General features: G+C 39.8%; 1 protein-coding gene and 1 pseudogene across 3 annotated transcripts in view; both read left to right on the top strand.

The window, feature by feature from the left end:
- The window catches only part of MAMDC2 (MAM domain containing 2), a 181,809-nt gene extending 159,149 nt beyond the window's left edge, over positions 1-22,660 (top strand). For both annotated transcript variants that reach the window (XR_001114319.2, XM_003267395.4), the window contains exons 12-14: positions 14,061-14,320; positions 21,429-21,513; positions 21,647-22,660. Coding sequence is in view for 1 of the 2 variants with exons in the window: in XM_003267395.4 (XP_003267443.1) it covers positions 14,061-14,320; positions 21,429-21,513; positions 21,647-21,711 (410 nt within the window). In the remaining variant the exon portion in view is untranslated. The remainder of the gene's footprint in view (positions 1-14,060; positions 14,321-21,428; positions 21,514-21,646) is intronic.
- Positions 12,873-13,455, top strand: LOC100579509 (annotated as a pseudogene). Its single transcript, XR_001114320.2, has one exon. The product of XR_001114320.2 is annotated as a 60S ribosomal protein L24 pseudogene (transcript).
- Positions 22,661-23,689: the final 1,029 nt, after the last annotated feature.

Raw genomic sequence — 23,689 nt, 5'->3', positions numbered from 1 at the left:
GGTGTAAGGAAGGGATCCAGTTTCAGCTTTCTACATATGGCTAGCCAGTTTTCCCAGCACTATTTATTAAACAGGGAAACCTTTCCTCATTTTTTGTTTTTGTCAGGTTTGTCAAAGATCAGATGGGTGTAGATGTGTGGTATTATTTCTGAGGGCTCTGTTCTGTTCCATTGGTCTATATCTCTGTTTTGGTACCAGTACCATGCTGTTTTGGTTACTGTAGCCTTGTAGTACAGTTTGAAGTCAGGTAGCATGATGCCTCCAGCTTTGTTCTTTGGCTTAGGATTGTGTTGGCAATTCGGGCTCTTTTTTGGTTCCATATGAACTTTAAAGTAGTTTTTTCCACTTCTGTGAAGAAAGTCATTGGTAGCTTGATGGGGATGGCATTGAATCTACAAATTACCTTGGGCAGTATGGCCATTTTCACAATATTGATTCTTCCTATCCATGAGCATGGAATGACCTTCCATTTGTTTGTGTCCACTTTTATTTCGTTGAGCAGTGGTTTGTAGTCCTCCTTGAAGAGGTCCTTCACATCCCTTGCAAGATGGATTCCTAGGTATTTTATTCTCTTTGAAGCAATTGTGAATGGGAGTTCACTCATGATCTGGCTCTCTGTCTTATTGGTGTACAGGAATGCTTGTGATTTTTGTACATTGATTTTGTAACCTGAGACTTTGCTGAAGTTGCTTATCAGCTTAAGGAGATTTTGGTCTGAGATGATGGGGTTTTCTAAATATATAATCACGTCATCTGCAAACAGGCACAATGTGACTTCCTCTTTTCCTAATTGAATACCCTTTATTTCTATCTCTTACCTGACTGCCCTGGCCAGAACTTCCAACACTATGCTGAATAGGAGTGGTGAGAGAGGGCATCCCCGTCTTATGCCAGTTTTCAAAGGGAATTTTTCCAGGTTTTGCCCATTCAGTATGATACTGGCTGTAGGTTTGTCATAAATAGCTCTTATTATTTTGAGATACATCCCATCAATACCTAGTTTATTAAGAGTTTTTAGCATGAATGGCTGCTGAATTTTGTCAAAGGCCTTTTCTGCATCTACTGAGATAATCATGTGGTTTTTGTCTTTGGTTCTGTTTATATGATGGATTACAATTATTGATTTGTGTATGCTGAACCAGCCTTGCATCTCAGGGAGGAAGCCAACTTGATCATGGTGGATAAGCTTTTTGATGTGCTGCTGGATTCAGTTTGCCAGTATTTTATCGAGGATTTTTGCACTGATGTTCATCAGGGATACTGGTCTAAAATTCTCTTTTCTGTTGTGTCTCTGCCAGGCTTTGGTGTCAGGATGATGTTGGCCTCATAAAATGAGTTAGGGAGGATTCCCTCTTTTTCTGTTGATTGGAATACTTTCAGAAGGAATGGTACCAGCTCCTCCTTGTACCTCTGGTAGAATTCGGCTGTGAATCCATTTGTTCCTGGACTTTTTTTGGTTGGTAGGCTATTAATTATTGCCTCAATTTCAGAGTCTGTTATTGCTCTATTCAGGGATTCAATCTCTTCCTGGTTTAGTCTTGGGAGGGCATATGTGTTGAGGAATTTATCCATTTCTTCTAGATTTTCGATTTTCTAGTTTATTTGCCTAGAGGTGTTTATAGTATTCTTTGATCGTAGTTTGTATTCCTGCGAGATCGGTGGTGATATACCCTTTATCATTTTTTATTGCATCTATTTGATTCTTCTCTGTTTTCTTGTTTATTAATCTTGCTAGAGGTCTATCAATTTTGTTGATCTTTCCAAAAAACCAGCTCCTGGATTCATTGATTTTTTGAAGGGTCTTTTGTGCCTCTGTCTCCTTCAGTTCTGCTCTGATGTTAGTTATTTCTTACCTTCCACTAGCTTTTGAATGTGTTTGCTCTTGCTTCTCTAGTTCTTTTAATTGTGATGTTAGAGTGTCAATTTTAGATCTTTCCTGCTTTCTCTTGTGGGCATTTAGTGCTATAAATTTCCCTCTACACACTGCTTTAAATGTGTGCCAGAGATTCTGGTATGTTGTGTCTTTGTTCTCATTGGTTTCAGAGAACATCTTTATTTCTGCCTTCATTTCGTTATGTACCCAGTAGTCATTCAGGAGCAGGTTGTTCAGTTTCCATGTAGTTGAGCAGTTTTGAGTGAGTTTCTTAATCCTGAGTTCTAGTTTGACTGCACTGTGGTCTGAGGGACAGTTTGTTTTAATTTCTGTTCTTTTACCTTTGCTGAGGAATGGTTTACTTCCAACTTTGTGGTCAATTTTGGAATAAGTGCGATGTGGTGCTGAGAAGAATGTATATTCTGTTGATTTGGGGTGGAGAGTTCTGCAGATATCTATTAGGTCTGCTTGGTGCAGAGCTGAATTCAATTCCTGGATATCCTTGTTAACTTTCTGTCTCATTGATCTGTCTAATGTTGACAGTGGGGTGTTAAAGTCTCCCATTATTATTGTATGTGAGTCTAGGTCTCTTTGTAGGTCTCTAAGGACTTGCTTTATGAATCTGGATGCTCCTGTATTGGGTGCATATATATTTAGGATAGTTAGCGCTTGTTGAATTGATCCCTTTACCATTATGTAATGGCCTTCTTTGTCTCTTTTGATCTTTGTTGGTTTAAAGTATATTTTATCAAGAGACTAGGATTGCAACCCCTGCCTTTTTTTTGTTTTCCATGTGCTTGTTAGCTCTTCCTCCATCCCTTTATTCTGAGCCTATGTGTGTCTGTGCACGTGAGATGGGTCTCCTGAACACAGCACACTGATGGGTCTTGACTCTTTATCCAATTTGCCAGTCTGTGTCTTTTAATTGGAGCATTTAGCCCATTTCCATTTTAGGTTAATATTGTTATGTGTGAATTTGATCCTGTCATGATGTTAGCTGGTTATTTTGCTTGTTAGTTGATGCAGTTTCTTCCTAGCATTGATGGTCTTTGCAATTTGGCATGTTTTTGCAGTGGCTGGTACTGGTTGTTCCTTTTCATGTTTAGTGCTTCCTTCAGGAGCTCTTGTAAGACAGGCCTGGTGGTGACAAAATCTCTAAGCATTTGTTTGTCTGTAAAGGATTTTATTTCTCCTTCACTTATGAAGCTTAGTTTGGCTGGATATGAAATTCTGGGTTGAAAATTCTTTCCTTTAAGAATGTTGAATATTGGCCCCCACTCTCTTCTGGCTTGTAGAGTTTCTGCCGAGAGATCAGCTGTTAGTCTGATGGGCTTCCCTTTGTGGGTAACCTGACCTTTCTGGCTGCCCTTAACATTTTTTCCTTCATTTCCACTTTGGTGAATCTGACAATTATGTTTCTTGGAGTTGCTCTTCTCGAGGAGTATCTTTGTGGCATTCTCTGTATTTCCTGAATTTCTATGTTGGCTTGCCTTGGTAGGTTGGGGAAGTTCTCCTGGATAATATCCTGAAGAGTGTTTTCCAACTTGGTTCAATTCTTCCCATTACTTTCAGGTACACCAATCAAATGTAGATTTGGTCTTCTGACATAGTCCCATATTTCTTGGAGGCTTTGTTCATTTCTTTTTACTCTTTTTTTCTCTAAACTTCTCTTCTTGCTTCATTTCATTAATTTTATCTTCAATCACTGATACCCTTTCTTCCATTTGATCGAATTGGCTACTGAAGCTTGTGCATGCAATACATAGTTCTCGTGCCATGATTTTCAGCTCCATCAGGTCATTTAAGGTCTTCTCTACAGTGTTTATTCTAGTTAGCCATTCGTCTAATCTTTTTTTCAAGGTTTTAAGCTTCTTTGCGATGGGTTCAAACATCCGCCTTTAGCTTGGAGAAGTTTGTTATTACCAATCATCTGAAGCCTTCTTCTCTCAATTCGTCATAGTCATTCTCCATCCAGCTTTGTTCCATTGCTGGTGAGGAGCTGCGTTCCTTTGGAATAGATGATTTTTAGAATTTTCAGCTTTTCTGCTCTGGTTTCTCCCCATCTTTGTGGTTTTATCTGCCTTTGGTCTTTGATGGTGGTGACGTACAGATGGGGTTTTGGTGTGGATGTCCTTTCTGTTTGTTAGTTTTCCTTCTCATAGTCAGGACCCTCAGCTGCAGGTCTGCTGGAGTTTGCTGGAGGTCCACTCCAGACCCTGTTTGCCTGGGTATCAGCAGCGGAGGATGCAAAACAGCAAATATTGCAGAATGGCAGATGTTGCTGACTGATCCTTCCTCTGGAAGCTTTGTCTCAGAGGGGCACCCGGCTGTATGAAGTCTCAGTCGGCCCCTACTGGGAGGTGTCTCCCAGTTAGGCTACTTGGGGATCAGGGACCCACTGGAAGAGGCAGTCTGTCCGTTCTCAAACTCTGTGCTGGGAGAACCACTACTCTCTTCAAAGCTGTCAGACAGGGACATTTAAGTCTGCAGAAGTTTCTGCTGTCTTTTGTTCAGCTATGCCCTGCCCCCAGAGGTGGAGTCTACAGAGGCAGGCAGGCCTCCTTGAGCTGTGGTGGGCTCCACCCAGTTGGACCTTCCTGGCTGCTTTGTTTACCTACTCAAGCCTCAGCAATAGCAGACACCCCTCCCCCAGCCTCACTGCCACCTTGCAGTGTGGGACCCTCTGAGATCTGCCTTGCAGATCCCAGACTGCTGTGTTAGCAGTGAGTGAGGCTGTGTGGGTGTGGGACTCTCTGAGCCAGGCGCGGGATATAGTCTCCTGGTGTGCCGTTTCCTAAGACTGTTGGAAATGCGCAGTATTAGAGTGGGAGTGTCCTGATTGTCCAGGCTTCCCTTGTCATGGCTTCCCTTGGCTAGGAAAGGGAATTCTCCGAGCCCTTGCACTTCCTGAGTGAGGCGATGCCCCACCCTGCTTCAGCTCACACTCCGTGGGCTGCACCCACTGTCCAATAAGCCCCAGTGAGATGAACCCAGTACCTCAGTTGGAAATGCAGAAATCACCCATCTTCTGTGTCACTCACGCTGGGAGCTGTAGACTGGCGCTGTTCCTATTCGGCCATCTTGGAACCTCCTCCTCATATTTTATGGTACTAAATACAAAGGTTTCTGAAACTGGAAACCTTAATGAATAGTTTCAGCCTGATACCTGTGGCCCGGGGCGCATAAACTGAAAGCACAGTAGACTTCAGGAGTCACATCTGTAGAGATGTGTGTGGTCCAAAGAACAGATGGTTAGAGGAAGCTGTGCAAGCCATCCCTGATTTAGTTAGAGTCCAAACCTGTTGGGAAGAACTGGGCAACCAGACTAGTGCTTCACCCTCACAAACTAAATGAATTAGTCCATTGTGCCCATGAAAAAAAGAAGTCAATCAAATGATCCTGGGGATAATTAAGAGGTTTTCTCTCTTCCAGGAACTCAGAATAATCCTGGTCAAGACTTGTACTGTTACCAGTAGGAATGCACAACCATCATCACTAAACAAAAGACAATTCTTAGGTCATCTCTCTCATGATGAATTCTTTGCTTCCCCTCCATTTTGAAAAGACTTCATGTTTCAGGGCCCTTAGTCTCTACTTTCCACTTTCCCAGTGACAGCATCTTTCAGAGGAGCTTTTCCCCCCCTATTGAGAATTTCATCTATAGCTAAGGTCCTTTACCTAGGATTCAAGTGGGCCTTTTCAGAGCTCCAAAGCCAGGTGTGAAAATTTGTTTCTTGTCTTAAAAATTACTCTTGGGAGGAATTTTTTTTAAGTTACATGTATTAGGGTATTGTTTCCATCTACCATGCTACTAACTTATGTGTAGGATAGCATCGGATTCCTTTGTACATAGTTAGGTGACATACTATGGTCATTTTCATGCCTTGATCTCTCTTTCCATGGAATTAAACACACCCTTCTGTTAGGATTATGTATATCTGTATTGTTTATAATGACCTAAGTTAGAAAATGTTAAAGAAAATATGCACAAAAGAAAAAGGTTCCTTTCATCACTGAATGTGCAAAACTCCCTTGTGCTTCTTGTGGACCAATCTGCTTGCCAGTGAAAAAATGAAGGTAATGAACTCAAAGAATTATCTTATGTGTTCATCTAAAAAATACTTCAGATAGTGTAGAACTTGTCTGAGATGATTTGCTTTGATAAGGCTTTAATTTTATCAAAACTTGGATTTGCTCTAGTTTGCCTTGGAGCATCATGGTCAAGTGCATATCTCATCACCAAGAACTTCACACATTTGGAGGGACTACGGTGGAGTCACGTGCCCTAGAAATAGTCAAATTGGTTTGTGCTTAGAGCTGTGGGAAAAAATGCATTCATTCATCCATTCAACAGATATTAATGAGCATCTACTATGTTCCAAGCACTGTTCTAGGACCTGGGAACATGGCAGTGACCTAAACAAGAAAAAAGTCTCTGCCCTTTTGAGTTCTAAAGGAAAGAGACAAGCAAACCCAAAAATAAGAAAATTATACAATACGTTGACAGGCAGTTAACTATGGAAAACATAAATTAGGGTATAGGGAATGAGGAGTGCCAGGGAAGAGGGATTGCAATTTGGAATAGTATAGTCAGAACAGGTCTAATAGAAAAGGTAACATCTGAGCAAAGACTTAAAGGAGGTAAGAGAGTGAGACCTGAGAATATCTAGAGGAAGAGCCAGACTTAGCACATGCAAAGGCCTTGAGGCAGCAGGATACCTGCCATATTCCAGGAAAAATACAAAGGCCAGTGTGGCCAAGCAACACAGTGAGGAGAAAGCCAGTAGGAATGAGACAGGTAAGAGAATAGGTGGGAGATTGTATAGGGTTCTAAAGCCAATTGTAAGGACTTCAGTTTTCACTCTGAAATGCTAAGCCAATGGAAGGTTTTAAATGAGTGGTATGATTTTGCTTTTGCTTTAGAAGGAGCACTATGAATACAATTTGGAGATGAGATTGCAGGGGACCAGAGTAGAAGCAGACAGAGTAGTTGGGAGGCTCTTGCATTAATCCAAGCGAGAAATGATAGCAGCTTGGACCGGGGTGATAGCAATGGAGGCAGTAAGAAGAGAAGTGACTGGATTCTGGATATATTTTTATTTTATTATTATTATACTTTAAGTTTTAGGGTACATGTGCACAATGTGCAGGTTTGTTACACATGTATACATGTGCCATGTTGGTGTGCTGCACCCATTAACTCATCATTTAGCATTAGGTATATCTCCTAATGCTGTCCCTCCCCCCTCCAACCACCCCACAACAGTACCCAGAGTGTGATGTTCCCCTTCCTGTGTCCATGTGTTCTCATTGTTCAATTCCCACCTGCGAGTGAGAACATGTGGTGTTTGGATTTTTGTCCTTGTGATAATTTACTGAGAATCATGATTTCCAGTTTCATCCATGTCCCTACAAAGGACATGAACTCATCGTTTTTTATGACTGCATAGTATTCCATGGTGGATATGTGCCACATTTTCTTAATCCAGTCTATCGTTGTTGGACATTTGGGTTGGTTCCAGGTCTTTGCTATCATGAATAGTGCCACAATAAACATACGTGTGCATGTGTCTTTATAGCAGCATGATTTATAGTCCTCTGGGTATATACCCAGTAATGGGATGGCTGGGTCAAATGGCATTTCTACTTCTAGATCCCTGAGGAATCGCCACACTGACTTCCACAATGGTTGAACTAGTTTACAGTCCCACCAACAGTGTAAAAGTGTTCCTATTTCTCCACATCCTCTCCAGCACCTGTTGTTTCCTGACTTTTTAATGATGGCCATTCTAATTGGTGTGAGATGGTATCTCATTGTGGTTTTGACTGCACTGTGGTCTGAGAGACAGTTTGTTATAATTTCTGTTCTTTTACATTTGCTGAGGAGAGCTTTACTTCCAACTATGTGGTCAATTTTGGAATAGGTGTGGTGTGGTGCTGAAAAAAATGTATATTCTGCTGATTTGGGGTGGAGAGTTCTGTAGATGTCTATTAGGTCAGCTTGGTGCAGAGCTGAGTTCAATTCCTGGGTATCCTTGTTAACTTTCTGTCTCATTGATCTGTCTAATGTTGACAGTGGGGTGTTAAAGTCTCCCCTTATTATTGTGTGGGAGTCTAAGTCTCTTTGTAGGTCACTCAGGACTTGCTTTATGAATCTGGGTGCTCCTGTATTGGCTGCATGTATATTTAGGATAGTTAGCTCTTCTTGTTGAATTGATCCCTTTACCATTAGGTAATGGCCTTCTTTGTCTCTTTTGATCTTTGTTGGTTTAAAGTCTGTTTTATCAGAGACTAGGATTGCAACTCCTGCCTTTTTTTGTTTTCCATTTGCTTGGTAGATCTTCCTCCATCCTTTTATTTTGAGCCTATGTGTGTCTGTGCACATGAGATGGGTCTCCTGAATACAGCACACTGATGGGTCTTGACTCTTTATCCAATTTGCCAGTCTGTGTCTTTTAATTGGAGCATTTAGTCCATTTACATTTAAGGTTAATATTGTTATGTGTGAATTTGATCCTGTCATTATGATGTTAGCTGCTTATTTTGCTTGTTAGTTGATGCAGTTTCTTCCTAGCCTTGATGGTCTTCACAATTTGGCATGATTTTTGCAGTGGCTGGTACCAGTTGTTTCTTTCCATGTTTAGTGCTTCCTTCAGGAGCTCTTGTAGGGCAGGTGGTGACAACATCTCTCAGCATTTGCTTGTCTGTAAAGGATTTTATTTCTCCTTCACTTATGAAGCTTAGTTTGGCTGGATATGAAATTCTGGGTTGAAAATTCTTTTCTTTAAGAATGTTGAATATCGGCTCCCACTCTTTTCTGGCTTGTAGAGTTTCTGCTGAGAGATCAGCTGTTAGTCTGATGGGCTTCCCTTTGTGGGTAACCTGACCTTTCTCTCTGGCTGCCCTTAACATTTTTTCCTTCATTTCCACTTTGGTGAATCTGACAATTATGTGTCTTGGGGTTGCTCTTCTCAAGGAGTATCTTTGTGGCATTCTCTGTATTTCCTGAATCTGAATGTTGGCCTGCCTTGCTAGATTGGGGAAGTTCTCCTGGATAATATCCTGCAGAGTATTTTCCAACTTGGTTCCATTCTCCCCGTCAGTTTCAGGTACACCAATCAGACGTAGATTTGGTCTTTTCACATAGTCCCATATTTCTTGGAGGCTTTGTTCGTTTCCTTTTTTTCTTTTTTCTCTAAACTTCCCTTCTCGCTTCGTTTCATTCATTTCATCTTCCCTCGCTGATACCCTTTCTTCTAGTTGATCGCATCGGCTACTGAGGCTTCTGCATTCTTCACGTAGTTCTTAAGCCTTGGCTTCAGCTCCATCAGCTCCTTTAAGCACTTCTCTGTATTGGTTATTCTAGTTATACATTCGTCTAAATTTTTTTCAAAGTTTTTAATTCTTTGCCTTTGGTTTGAATTTCCTCCTGTAGCTTGGAGTAGAGTTTGATCGTCTGAAGCCTTCTTCTCTCAACTCGTCAAAGTCATTCTCCGTCCAGCTTTGTTCCATTGCTGGTGAGGAACTGTGTCCCTTTGGAGGAGGAGAGGTGCTCTGCTTTTTATAGTTTCCAGTTTTTCTGCTCTGTTTTTTCCCCATCTTTGTGGTTTTATCTACTTTTGGTCTTAGATGATGGTGATGTACAGATGGGTTTTTGGTGTGGATGTCCTTTCTGTTTGTTAGTTTTCCTTCTACCAGACAGGACCCTCAGCTGCAGGTCTGTTGGAGTTTGCTAGAGGTCCACTCCAGACCCTGTTTGCCTGGGTATCAGCAGCGGTGCCTGCAGAACAGCGGATTTTCGTGAATCGCGAATGCTGCTGTCTGATCATTCCTCTGGAAGTTTTGTCTTAGAGGAGTACCCAGCCGTGTGAGGTGTCAGTCTGCCCCTACTGGGGGGTGCCTCCCAGTTAGGCTGCTCGGGGGTCAAGGGTCAGGGACCCACTTGAGGAGGCAGTCTGCTCGTTCTCAGATCTCTAGCTGCGTGGTGGAAGAACCACTACTCTCTTCAAAGCTGTCAGACAGGGGCATTTAAGTCTGCAGAGGTTACTGTTGACTCTGTGTCTGTGCCCTGCCCCCAGAGGTGGAGCCTACAGAGGCAGGCAGGCCTCCTTGAGCTGTGGTGGGCTCCACCCAACTCGAGCTTCCTGGCTGCTTTGTTTACCTAAGCAAACGTCGGGCGCCCCTACCCCAGCCTTGCTGCCGCCTTGCAGTTTGATCTCAGACTGCTGTGCTAGCAATCAGCGAGACTCTGTGGGCATAGGACCCTCCTAGCCAGATGCAGGGTATAATCTCCTGGTGTGCCGGTTTTTAAGCCCGTCGGAAAAGCGCAGTATTAGGGTGGGAATGACCCGATTTTCCAGGTGCCGTCTGTCAACCCTTTGACTAGGAAAGGGAACTCCCTGACCCCTTGCGCTTCCCGAGTGAGGCAATGCCTTGCCCTACTTTGGCTCACGCATGGTGCGCTACACTCACTGTCCTGCGCCCACTGTCTGGCACTCCCTAGTGAGATGAACCCGGTACCTCAGATGGAAATGCAGAAATCTCATCTTCTGTGTCACTCACACTGGGAGCTGTAGACCGGAGCTGTTCCTATTCGGCCATCTTGGCTCCACCCCTCGATTCTCGATATATTTTAAAGGTAGAGCCAGTGGGAGTTCCTGATAGCCTTGATGTGGAGAATCAGAGAAAGAGAGTAGTGGTGTGCGACCCACAGGTTTTGGGTGTCAACGACTGGACATTCAGTCTACTTCAGGCTGTTAGGCGGTTGAGTTTTGAATATGTTCATTGTTAAGATGTCTACCTGACAGTAAGTGGAGATGTCCATTAGACAGTTTGAACAAGTCTAGATTTCAGCAAAAAGGTTGAAAATGTAAATTTGAGATATAACAACATACTTGGTATTTAAAGCCCTGAAACATAGATGAGATCATCAAGGAAGTGAGAATAGTGAAGTAAAAACTGGACCTTGGGGCACTCCAGGGTCAAAAGGTCAGGAAACAGAACGTGGAATTGGGAAAAAAGTGAACTGCAAAGGAGTGACCAGTGAGGAAGGAGAAAAAGCAGGAGAATACAGTGTCTTGCAAGCCAAGGTAAGAATGTAATTCTACTTTCTGAAGTGGTAAACCACTATGTCCAATGTTACTGATGGTATAAAAATGACAAGGACTAAAACTGACCACTGGAGTTCGTAATGAGGATGTCATTGGTGAGCACTCCAGAACACTGACAGGTTTTTTTGCTATCATTTTTAAGCAGATCATGGGAAAGTTGGCAGCTATGCCATTTCCCTTAAGCATGCATTTGGATAAAACTACTGCCAATGAGATGAAAAGTTGAAGTTGACTGGATGTCAAATGTAACATACCAGATCAAAGACACTCTCACAATTTCAATTTCTTATTTAAACCAATTAGCCTTCTAATTAAAATTTACTTTTGAACTGGGCTGAAATATATGTAGTCTTTAGAGTATCCTAAAGGAGGTTTTGATTTCTACTTGTTCACTGCATTCAGGAATCCCCAGCCAGTGGAGCCTTTGGTAGCACCATGCCTTGTTAACAGGCAACCTGAAGTGACAGACACAGAACTCTGCTCTGATTTTGCTTCTTTGGGGCAGCATCATTCCTTATATGTGACTGGTTGATGCAGGCCATATCCTATGAGTCAGCCCAGTTTTGCAGGGTCAGAACTTTATAGAGTAAAACACTGGGGGAAGCGGTTGCACGGTGCACACAATTTATTAAGACCAATGATGCTTTCTCCCACTGTTTTAATAAGCTTATAGAACTTCTCAGATTTGTGTTTGTAGAAATAAGAAAAAGAAAATGGAGAAAGGCCTCTCAGGCACATAGAGGGGACTTCCAACCAATTCTTGTTTGGATATCTCAATCGCCATATTTTTTTGAAATGATTAATTAAAGTTCATTGATTAAACTTCAAACTATAAAGAAACCATTTCATTTTCATGTATTATTTGAGATCTCATTTTTCCCCTTGATTTGGTCACCAATTTCTGCATGAAATAATGAGACACATGATACTTTGTAAAGATTACTTTTTACATCATATATGTAAAAAATAAATCAAAATTGGCAAATGTTGGTGTTTGCTTTGGCTGCCATAACAAAATATCATAGACTAGGTGGTTTAAACAACAGAAATTTACCTCTCACAGTTGTGGAGGCTGGAAAGTCCAACATCAAGGTGCCAGCTGTTTCAGTTCCTGGTGAGTGCTCTTTTCCTGGTTTGCAGACAGGCACCATCTTGCTGTGTGCTCAAATGGCCTTTCTTGGTGTATGCGTCTGAAGAGAGAGAGAAGCAGCTCCCTGCTATCTCTTCTTATAAGGGCACTATTGTCATCAGGAGGGCTTCAGCCTCATGACCTCATCTAGCCCTAATTAGCTCCCCAGTGCCCCATCTCCAATTACTATCACACGAGGGTTAGGGCTTCAACATATGAATTCGGGGAGACACATACATCCATTCCAAACACAAATGTAACACCAAACAAGGCAACAAAGTTGCATGCAAACTTTCTTTGTCTACTTTTCAAATAGAGGAGGTCTAAACTTTTCATCAAGTGATCAAAAGTTAATAACTACTGATGAAAGAGTTCAGGGCCTTTTTTAAAATGGGCCTCAGATGCATAGAATTATATTACCAGTGAATTACTCTAGAAAATATCTCTTGCATTACTATTCATATATAGTTTTACTTCAGTGACATGATAGTGATTGTTTAACACCAACTGGCTGTCTTTGGGAAGGATGTACTGACTTGTATACGTGTCCAATTTCTGTAGTTTAAATACTCCCATCATGGCCCAGTTCCAGCTACCAATGTAAAGTCACTTGGAGCTGGGAGAGGATGCATACAATGGACTATTGGAAGCCCCTGGAAGTTGGCTGCAGCACACCACTGCCTTATCTACATGCCGACTAATCCTGTTTCTGCCTGAAACCAGTAAATTTAAAAATAGAAATAAAATAGAAAAGGAAATTGGAAAGGCAATTTTAAAATATTACAGAATATGGCTCTTCACCATCTTTTCTCTTCCCATGGAGCTGTCGCCATGAAGGTCAAGCTGTGCAGTTTTAGTGGGTACAAGATCTACCCCGGACACGGGAGGCGCTACGCCAGGACCGACAGTAAGGTTTTCCAGTTTCTTAATGCAAAATGCGAGTCGGCGTTCCTTTCCAAGAGGAATCCTCGGCAGATAAACTGGACTGCCCTCTACAGAAGGAAGCACAAAAAGGGAGAGTCGAAAGAAATTCAAAAGAGAAGAACCCGCCCAGCAGTCAAATTCCAGAGGGCCATTACTGGTGCATCGCTTGCTGATGTAATGGCCAAGAGGAATCAGAAACCTGAAGTTAGAAAGGCTCAATGAGAACAAGCTATCAGGGCTGCTAAGGAAGCAAAAAAGGCTAAGCAAGCATCTAAAAAGACTGCAATGGCTGCTGCTAAGGCACCTACAAAGGCAGCACCTAAGCAAAAGTTTGTGAAGCCTGTGAAAGTTTCAGCTCCCCGAGTTGGTGGAAAACGCTAAACTGGCAGATTAGATTTTTAAATAAAGATTGGATTATATAAAAAAAATTACAGAATATGTTTTCAAAACTAAAAAAAAAGTGCCACAAAAAATTTTAGGAATTGAGCAGGACAGGAAACAAATAATGGAATATGCATGAAATGTGAGCATATGTCATTATGTTATTTAATTCTCACAATTCTGTAGCACAGGTATTAATCCTTATCTTAAAATGATGAATGTAAGTTCAGAGATTATTCATTAGGCCAGAATCACATAGACAAATATTAGAGTCTACCAGATCTACCTGACTATAAAACCCTCTCTCTCTCTCTCCCCAAACCAACATCTGGAAGCTTTAGAATACTGTCCATGAATGAGTAATATAAATTCTGGTGTGTTAATCACTGTATCAGTGGCATAATACTGGTATATTAATTACCTCTGAATTATAAATCATTAAATTTAAGAAATCATTTTGCTGGTCTCATTTTTGTAACTTATTCATTCTCCTTAGATAATATGTATTCTTCAAAATTATAAAACCCTTTATCAGTACTTTTAGTCAGATCATCTTGACTTGACACTCTGAAAGAACATTATGGAAGGAGAAAATGTAATTTGTATCCTTTTTGACAATACCTGCTTTTGCATTCACCTCAAGGCTACTACATGTACATTGAGGCCTCCCACATGGTGTATGGACAAAAAGCACGCCTCTTGTCCAGGCCTCTGCGAGGAGTCTCCGGAAAACACTGCTTGACCTTTTTCTACCACATGTATGGAGGGGGCACTGGCCTGCTGAGTGTTTATCTGAAAAAGGAAGAAGACAGTGAGGAGTTCCTCTTATGGAGGAGAAGAGGTGAACAGAGCATTTCCTGGCTACGAGCACTGATTGAATACAGCTGTGAGAGGCAACATCAGGTAAGCCAACAGAGATAAGAACTAAGCAATGGAAAACGTGTAGGAGCTTCTGATGTTCTTTCTTATTCTGCTACCAAACAGAATATTTTGTTCTTTTTCAGGGTCATAGATAAAGGCAGGATTAAGAGGGAGTAAACATAATTAGGCTATGCATTGATTAAATCTAAGCAGTGACAGGGAGAGAAAGCTTTGAGAATTTATGCATAAAGTGATTTTCTTGCTGTTCTATGATAAAAGTATATCTATTTTTGTCTTGATACATTATGGGTGTCAAGTATATTTCTATGTATCATGCAAATCTCCAAAACGAAGTCTTTTCTTCTAAATATGGTATTACCTAATTAGTTGCAGCTGCATCTTTTACTGCATCATTACCCACAAACATTTAAGAGCTTTTGCCTTAAGCCTCTATTTAACAGTGAGTATGGTCCAGAGTAAGTTTTATTTTTTTTTAATGCCTCTGCCTCCATCACTGCATTGATGCAAAAGAAACTGAGAGACTTGATCCTCAGTCCTGGGTCTCCCCCAGGTCCTCTCATGTGCTATAGAAGATGTCCATCCTAGATGTTCTCTATCATAAAGGAATCTGGGCAGCAATAGAAACATCCTTTTAAATTCTAGTAGGTAGGGGCTGAAAAGCCAGTCTAGCCTGGAGAACCACACCTGCCTTCTGAGAGCCACAGATTTTACCTGCCTACCATGAGCCAAAGCTCCAGAAAGCTGTGGGAGATAACCTTCAGATTTCTGACTGTTCTTAAAATTGCTCTGTAGAATTCTCAAAAGTGTGACCTCCAACTAAAGGCACACCTTCCTAGTCATTCTTTCTTCTGGCTGATAAACCTCCTGGACCAGCACTCTGCGTCTTTCACCACTGGCTGCTTTGTCTAAACCCAGATCTTCCTGGGAAGAGATATCCAAATTAAGGGTTTTATTTTGCACCAACCTATGACCAAAAATAATTTTCTACAGATATAAATGGGAAGGAATTGCGGAAGCTCAGACGGCCAAGTTGCAGTGCAGTCAAAGGTGCTACATTGTTAAAGAGCAAATGACAGGGAAGATGAGCCACTATCTGGGAAAGGCCCATTATCCCAACATGTATAAACATCTAGACATTTGGCAAAGAATAACAGGTAGCTTCAGGAATAGTTTTATACTGATTTAATGTCTGTTCAAAAGAAGAAAGTGGATGGCTCACAAACTTACTAATATAATTGATCATCATTCAGAGATGGTGGATTAATTTTGTTAGGCTATTGGGGTACTCCTTCTGTATTCAAATGGTTCTCAAAGTTTGGTCCAGGTACCAGCAGCATCAGCAATACCTGAAATGCAAATTCACTTAAAATGCAAACTCTCAGGTCCTACTTTAAAACGAATGAATCAGAAACTGAGGATTTGGGGGCCCCAGAAATCTGTTTTAATAAGCCCTCCAGATGAATCTGATGCATGCTAAAGATAAAGAATCTCTATGCTAGACTAAATGAATCTAAATCTTTGGGGGTGACACCTAAGCATTGATTTTTTGTTTAACTCTCAAGCGATACTGATGCACAAGTGCTCTAAGATTTGAGTTCTGGGGACAGGTAACTTCTCAGCATCTAGGCCCTAGGGATCAGGCACATGGCCTTGCATATAATAGACTTACTGGGGAGGTAGATATTTGAAATGTTTTTTGAGTACAGAGTAGTGTGGCATCTGAAATGGCATTTAGGGCTCTTCAAATGATGCAGAATAGCCCTGGAGACTTCCAGCTCACAGTCTGGGAAGAAGACTCTAGAATCCTCCCCCTTGGCTTAGAATGGAACAGATAAGAATCTCCTCTGGGTTAGTGATTCCCTCAGGAATCCAAATGATGGCAGGGAGACCAGGCTGAACTAGTTGCTCCAAAACATCCTAGTGTCTAATAAAATAGATACACTCATGTGCACATAGATCAGCCATCTGCTACATGCCAGGCTATTACAGTGCTAAGAGCTGTAAGTTCTTTCAAGTGATCTTATTTTCCCATTTTACAGGTGGGGAAAAGTAAATGTCTGGCTGATAAGTGGCTGAATGAGAACCAGATCTGCATGGTTCCAAAGTTTGTATCCCTAAGCCACTGTTCTACACTGCCTCCCACCATAGAAGTTCGAAAATAATCCTCATTGGCCTGATGGTCACAAGCACTGCATGATTTTGGAGATATCTTTTACTCTCTGAGATAGTTTATACATTCTCAAAATGGGGTAATAATTCCTAGTCAGCTGTGCTGACATTGCCAGTTAGACAGTCAAAGGAGATTATGTATGTGAAAGGGTTTTATAAACTTTAAAGTATCAAAATAAGATATTAACACTGTTCTAACAATATATTCTCACCTAAGTCTCCCTAGTCACTAATTCATATCACCATGGCAGAACTGGTATTCTCAACAGCTACATCAGGCATCCAGACTGAGCTCCTGTTGTTTTGAGACCAAAATATCTCATCTGAATAAGTATGTGTTGTCCATTTACTATTCTAGGTGCTGAAGATACTACAATGAATGTAATATATGAAGTTCTTATTTGTTTGGAATTTACATTCTAGTGGGGAGGAGGTAGAAAATGCAAGCCAAGGCCAGGCACAGTGGCTCACATCTGTAATCCCAGCACTTTGGGAGGCCGAGGTGGGAGGATTGCTTGAGGCCAGGAGTTTGAGATCAGCCTGGCAACATATTGAGAGCCTGTCTCAAAAAAAAAAAAAAAAAAAAAAAAAAAAAAAGCCAAACAACACACATATATATATATATATATATATATATATATGGAGAGAGAGAGAGAGAGAAAAACATCAGATAATAAGTGCTATGAAGAAGTCAAGCTGAGCTCATGGAAGTAGAGAGTAGAATGATGGTTACCAGAGGCTGGGGGAAGCAGGAGCAGGGAATGGGGAGTTGTTGGTCAAAGGCTACAAAGTTTCAGATAGACAAGAGGAATACGTTTTTGAGATTTGTTGAACAGAGGATGACTATAGTCAATAACGTATTGTATATTTCAAAATAAGAGAGTAAATTTCACATCTTACCACAAAAAGTGATAAATAAGTGAGGTGATGGATATGTTAATTAGCTTGAGTTAATCATCCCACATTTTGTGTGTGTGTGTGTATATCTATATATATCACATTGTACCCCATAAAGGTATAAAATTGTGATTTATCAATTAAAAATAATATTAAGAAGAAGAGGAGGGAAAAGAGGAAGAAGAAGTCAAGTTGATCAAGTGGTGAAGTCAAAGAAGTATTGATAATCATGAAAATCCTTAGAAGGTGTGATAAAGAGTTTGAAATTTGTTCCAAAAGCAGTAAGAAGCCATTATACAGCTTTAAGGTAATATTATCTGATTTTGAAATGATCACTCCAGCTACTGTGTGTAAAGTATACTGCAATGGGACAAGGAGACTTTGGGGGCTGCTGGAGTAGCCCTGGCAAGAGGAGTGATGGCTCAGGCTATGCAGCAGAGGTGAGGAGATGTCATCAGAAGCCCACGAGACTTCTTATGTATAGAATGTGGAGTCTGAGGGAAAGGGAGACATCCAGATGACTCCAAAGCTTTTGGCATGAGCAATTGCTAAAATGAATTGAGATATCATTTATTGAGATGAGGAAGACTTGAGACAGAGCAGACCTGGAGTGAGGGCAGTGTGTGCAGGAAGAAAATTAACAGACTTCTGGGGGGACATGTTAAGTTTTTTATGTCTATTAGAAATCCAAATGGTTGTAAGTAAATAATAGGATATGAGATGAGTTCAGGGAAGAGAACAGAGTTAGGGAAGTAAATCTGTACAGCATGAATGGGGGTGGGCAGGTAGAGATGGTATTTAGAGTGTGATAGTACTGCTGTCATTTGAGATCCTATGGGGAAAATATGTGGGTGGCCTCCTAAAGGCATTCCACTCATTAGATTATCCCTGTGGGAAAAAGAAATGCATCAAACGGCAAATTTTTAATCATGCTCCTTCCTAACGGATTTATTAGTGCTAAGCAGAAACTGACTCACTATTGATCAAAAGCACAAAATCATTCTATTTCCTTTGGATTCCCTGATTACCCCTCCTCCCCCACTTTCATTACTTTTCCTCCTTGGTTTCTTAGATTTTGATGCCATTGAAGTAAAGTGTTATACAAATTCCCAGCTCACTGAAATATTTACATCAGTCATATTATTAATTATACTGCCTAACAGTTACTAGGAATTTCTATGCACTGCATACTCAGCTAAGACTCAGGTTGGCCGGGTGTGGTGGCTTACACCTATAATCCCAGCACTTTGGGAGGCTGAAGTGAGGGGATTTCTTGAGCCCAGGAGTTTGAGACCAGCCTGGGCAGCATGGCAAAACCCTGTCTCCTCTAAAAATACAAAAATTAGCCAGGTGTGGTGGTGCATGCCTGTAGCCCCAGCTACTAGGGCACCTGAGGCAGGAGGATCACTTGAGCCCAGGAGGCAGAGGTTGCAGTGAGCTGAGATCACACCACTGCACTCCAGCCTGACAGCAAGACTCTGTCTCAAAAAAAAAAAAAAAAAAAAAGACTCAGGTCTCCAAATTTTCTTGTTTATGATGCCCGTAGTAATTTTTTCTTGGTGCTGCAAGACCAAAAGAAACACCTAACAGCTTCATATATTAAGTATTTGGATTCAAACAACTTAAGTATTTATGTTCTAACAACTTAGTAGCCATCTGAAAAAATACTTAAAATAAAAATTACAATTTTATCGAATTCTTAACCAAAATTATGTACTAATAGAATGTATATACCTGTTGGGCACAAACTTCCCAAACCTTGGAATCAGATTGGATACACTACCCTTATTTTATGTTCCACATTGATTTCTACACAATGCTTGCTTTTAATTGGAGCAGCTACCAAAAAACTCAGCTCTATGAAGATACGTTATCAAAAGGAATACAGGTCAATCCCATGTTAAAACTTTGAATGACATTGAGCTAGCAGCTCACATGCTGTCTGCTAAGTATTGAATATTGCCGTGTTTCCCTTAAAATTTCAAACTATCCACAGCACCCTGTGAATGTACTTGGGCACCCTGGGGCACCTCAGCACACACTTTGGGAACCAAGGACATATATTATCTTATTTAATCCTACATTTGTTATGTTTATTATCTAAGTAAGTATTTGTTCAGTAGCTATTTGATTTGGATAGATTTGGTTAGTCTTAAAGTTCAAAGATAAGTCAGCTTAATCCTATTGTCAATGTAGAAAAAGAAGAGATACTACTACATATTTATAATACAAGGGGGAAATCATAGTACTATAAAATGGTGATCACTACTGTATTAAGAAAATTCAGAGGAGAAAGTTGTATAAAATCAAGTGTTTGGTCAAATCATAGACTATTCAGAATATAATTCCTTCAGGTAATTTTGTTTATTACTCTTTTCATTACAGACTTGAAGGCCAAAAAAACAGATTATATTGTTGTTCAGAGAACCAAAATGCTTATTATCCGCACTCAGGTGTCCTTCTATCTAGATGTGTTAGGACATTTTTTTCCCTCTTCTTGCCATTTATTTGGATTATTTAGCGTTGTGTATTAATCAGGGTTCTCCAGAGAAACCGAACCAGTAGAGGAGAAAGAGACAGACACAGGAGAGAGAGAGAGAGAGAGAGAGAGAGAGAGAGAGAGATATGAAAGGGGATGTATTATGGAAATTGGCTCATATAATTATGAAGGCTGAGATGTCCCATTGCTATATACAAGCTGGAGAACCAGGAAAGCTCAGTCCAAATCCCAAGGCCTGAGAACTAGAGAAGCTGATGGTATAACTATTAGTCTGCAGCCAAAGGCCTGAGAACCTAGGGTGCCACTGGTACAATTCCAGAAGTCTGAAGACTGAAGAACCTAGAGTTCTGATGTCCAAGGGCAGAAGCAGACGGGTGTCCCAGTTACAGAAGAGAGAGCAAACTTGCTTCTCCTCTGCCTTTTTGTTCTATCTGCATCCTCAACCAATTTGATGGTCCCCACTCACATTGGGTGAGGACAGATCTTCCTTTCTCAGTCCACCAATTCAAACGCCAATCTCTTTCAGAAACACCCTCACATACATACTGAGAAATAATGCTTTACCAGCGATGTGGGTATCCCTTAACCCAGTCAAGCTGACACCTAAAATCCACCATCACGAGTTGGATCCTTAGAATTTTTATTAATAGTATTTTGCCACCAGTCCTTCATTAAAGCATCTTTGAAACATTAATTTCATAACTTTATAAACATATTATTTCATATTCTTTAATTTTAGGGAGGGTTTAAATAAAATTTGTTTAAGGGCTTTCTTTATTTAAATTATAAACTACTCCAATGAAGACTCATTTGCTTATAAAATGAATAGAGCAAATGTGTCTTCTGAACAACTTTCATTACCCATGGGCCTCCCTGGAATATTCAGTAATTTATTAACCATTGTTGGGACAGCCTTAGAGCTGGTTAAGTAATCTATTTTTCCTACAACCACAATATCTGATCAGTTATTTTCTTCTCAGAATCTGAAGTTATAAAACTGATTCTCTCTTCTGCCTGAGCTGTGTCTTTGATGTCATGGTATTTAACATAAGTGAACCATTATCTTTGGTAAACTTCATTATTACGCTTTTCTGTTCACACATGGGTATCATCAGTCATATTAAATTTTTCCACCTAGTAGCAGTATCAAAGGAAGATTTATGGAGTGCTAAAGGAAATTTAAGTTTCTGAGCCCCTCACTTTCATAGACCCTGTGTGAGTGCTGGGGGATGCTGGGAGAAGAGTGTTCCAATTGAGAAGAGGAAACCAGGTTACCACCAAGAAGCATATCTAGGCAAGCGTTTCTGGGAAATTGCCTAAAGACATCTCAGAAGACAGGGACCTGAATCTCCAAGGCTTCAGTAATTTATTGTGTTTCTTTAAATTCCAAATAAATATTCTCTTTAATACCTAGATTTCAATTTGTAATTTGGTATCCTTTTCCTTAAAGGGATCCTCAAGAGCAATCTAAGTTTTCATATCTACAAAGCCTGGATCTGCCCTGACCAGCACTGTATTATCAGGATGATTCTATTTCTAAATTCAAACATATTATTCTTTCAGATAATTTTTGAAGCCATTCGAGGAGTATCGATAAGAAGTGATATTGCCATTGATGATGTTAAATTTCAGGCAGGACCCTGTGGAGGTAATATTTTTTCCCAATCATATAAGCTTGACTGAAAATGCACTTTGCAATACTGTCTCAAACTACAAGAATACAAATTAAATATTTTTCTATAATAAAAATACTGTTATTGTATATTTGTCTTTCCTGACAGAAATGGAAGATACAACTCAACAATCATCAGGATATTCTGAGGACTTAAATGAAATTGAGTATTAAGAAGTGATCTGAATTGGATTAACTAGACGAAAACCATACCTCTCTTCAATCAAAATGAAAACAAAGCAAATGAATACTGGACAGTCTTAACAATTTTATAAGTTATAAAATGACTTTAGAGCACCCTCCTTCATTACTTTTGCAAAAACCTACTGACTCAGGGCTTTTTTTTTCTTTTTGCATATGACAACTGTTACTAGAAATACAGGCTACTGTTTTTGCATAGATCATTCATCTTAATTTTGGTACCAGTTAAAAATACAAATATACTATATTGTAGTCATTTTAAAGTACACAAATAAAGGGCACAATCAAAATGAGATGTGCTCATTTAAATCTGCATTCAGTGAATGTATTGGGAGAAAAATAGGTCTTGCGGGTTTCCTTTTGAATTTTAAGTATCATAAATATTTTTAAAGTAAATAATATGGGGTATCAGTAATATCTGCAGAATGAATGCAGTCTTTCATGCTAATGAGTTAGTCTGGAAAAATAAAGTCTTATTTTCTATGTTTTATTCATAGAAATGGAGTATTAATTTTTAATATTTTCACCATATGTGATAACAAAGAATCTTTCATGAATGTCCAAGGGTAAGTCAGAATTAATGCTGTATTACAAGGCAATGCTACCTTCTTTATTCCCCCTTTGAACTACCTTTGAAGTCACTATGAGCACATGGATAGAAATTGAACTCTTTTTTGTAAAGCAAGCTTAAAATGTTTATGTATACATACCCAGCAATTTTTATAAATGTGTTAAACAATTTTACTGATTTTTATAATAAATATTTTGGTAAGATTTTGAATAATATGAATTCAGGCAGATATACTAAACTGCTTTTTATTTACTTGTTTAGACAATTGTATATATAATGTTTGTGTATCCTAACAGCTGCTATGAAATTATAAAATTACCTAATAAAAATAATTTGAAAATCTTTTCACTAGCAATTAACTCATTTCTACATTATTTGTCTTTATCAGAGTATCTTCACTACATAACTGCAGATTCTAATTTGGATCTCTACTCTGCCACAACAAAATGCTTAAGCCTTTTTATTAGTGACATAAGCACTCTATACATTAACATAATAATTATTACTTTTTTCTCTTAATTTTCCCTTACCTCTTTTTTCTCCACTGATACAATAATTTTTATAGCATGCTTTATTTCACATAGACAATCTCAATTTTTTATCTCATTAGAATGTAAACTCTGTATCCTAACATAGAGTACAACATTTCTTGCTGTTTTGTTTACTTTTGTATTCTCAGTACCCAGAAAGTGTCTGGTATAGTAAGTGTGCAAAAAAAAAATACTTGAATGAATGAATGTCTTTCCCACTTCTGTGAGATGGAAATATTTTAGCTCTTTCACAGATAAGGAAACAGAGTCTCAAAAGAGTGAAGAAATTACTCAAGATTTTGTATCTGTTAAATGGAGGAATTTAAGAGTCTGGTCTGATTCAAAGGCTCATACCTCTTAACTATTTTGTGTAGCTAAAAGTCCATTGTTTTCTTGAAGTTGGGAAGGTTTCCCACTCAAGAGTGTCCAAACTTATAAATTAATCTATTAAGAGCATTATCTTCCTGAATGCAAAGAAAACAAAAAATTCTCAGCTACACAAAATAAATATTCTGAAGTTTATGGAGAAAATAAAATTTTATAATAAAACAAAATTTTGCAAATCAAATTCTATTTATGATTAATGGCCTATAGTGGAGGAAATCCCTAAACAGAGCTGAAACATTGGGGAAGGAAGATTTCAAGATGTTGACCTATTCAGCTGCATGCTAGGCCAGGCATCATAATTCCTCCAAAGCATTATTCCTGTTCAGAGCTACAGTTATATTTGCTGAATTAAGGAGTGAAGATGGTATATTCAGGACTCAACATAGTATCTGGTACCTAGTAAGGGGGTTATAATATGTGGTGAGTGATTAAAGTCATTCACCAGCCTCCTTGCTGGTGACAT

Source organism: Nomascus leucogenys, chromosome 1a (genome assembly GCF_006542625.1).
Source record: "Nomascus leucogenys isolate Asia chromosome 1a, Asia_NLE_v1, whole genome shotgun sequence".
NCBI classification, from domain to species: domain Eukaryota; kingdom Metazoa; phylum Chordata; class Mammalia; order Primates; family Hylobatidae; genus Nomascus; species Nomascus leucogenys.
This window is presented reverse-complemented; position numbering and strand designations above follow the sequence as displayed.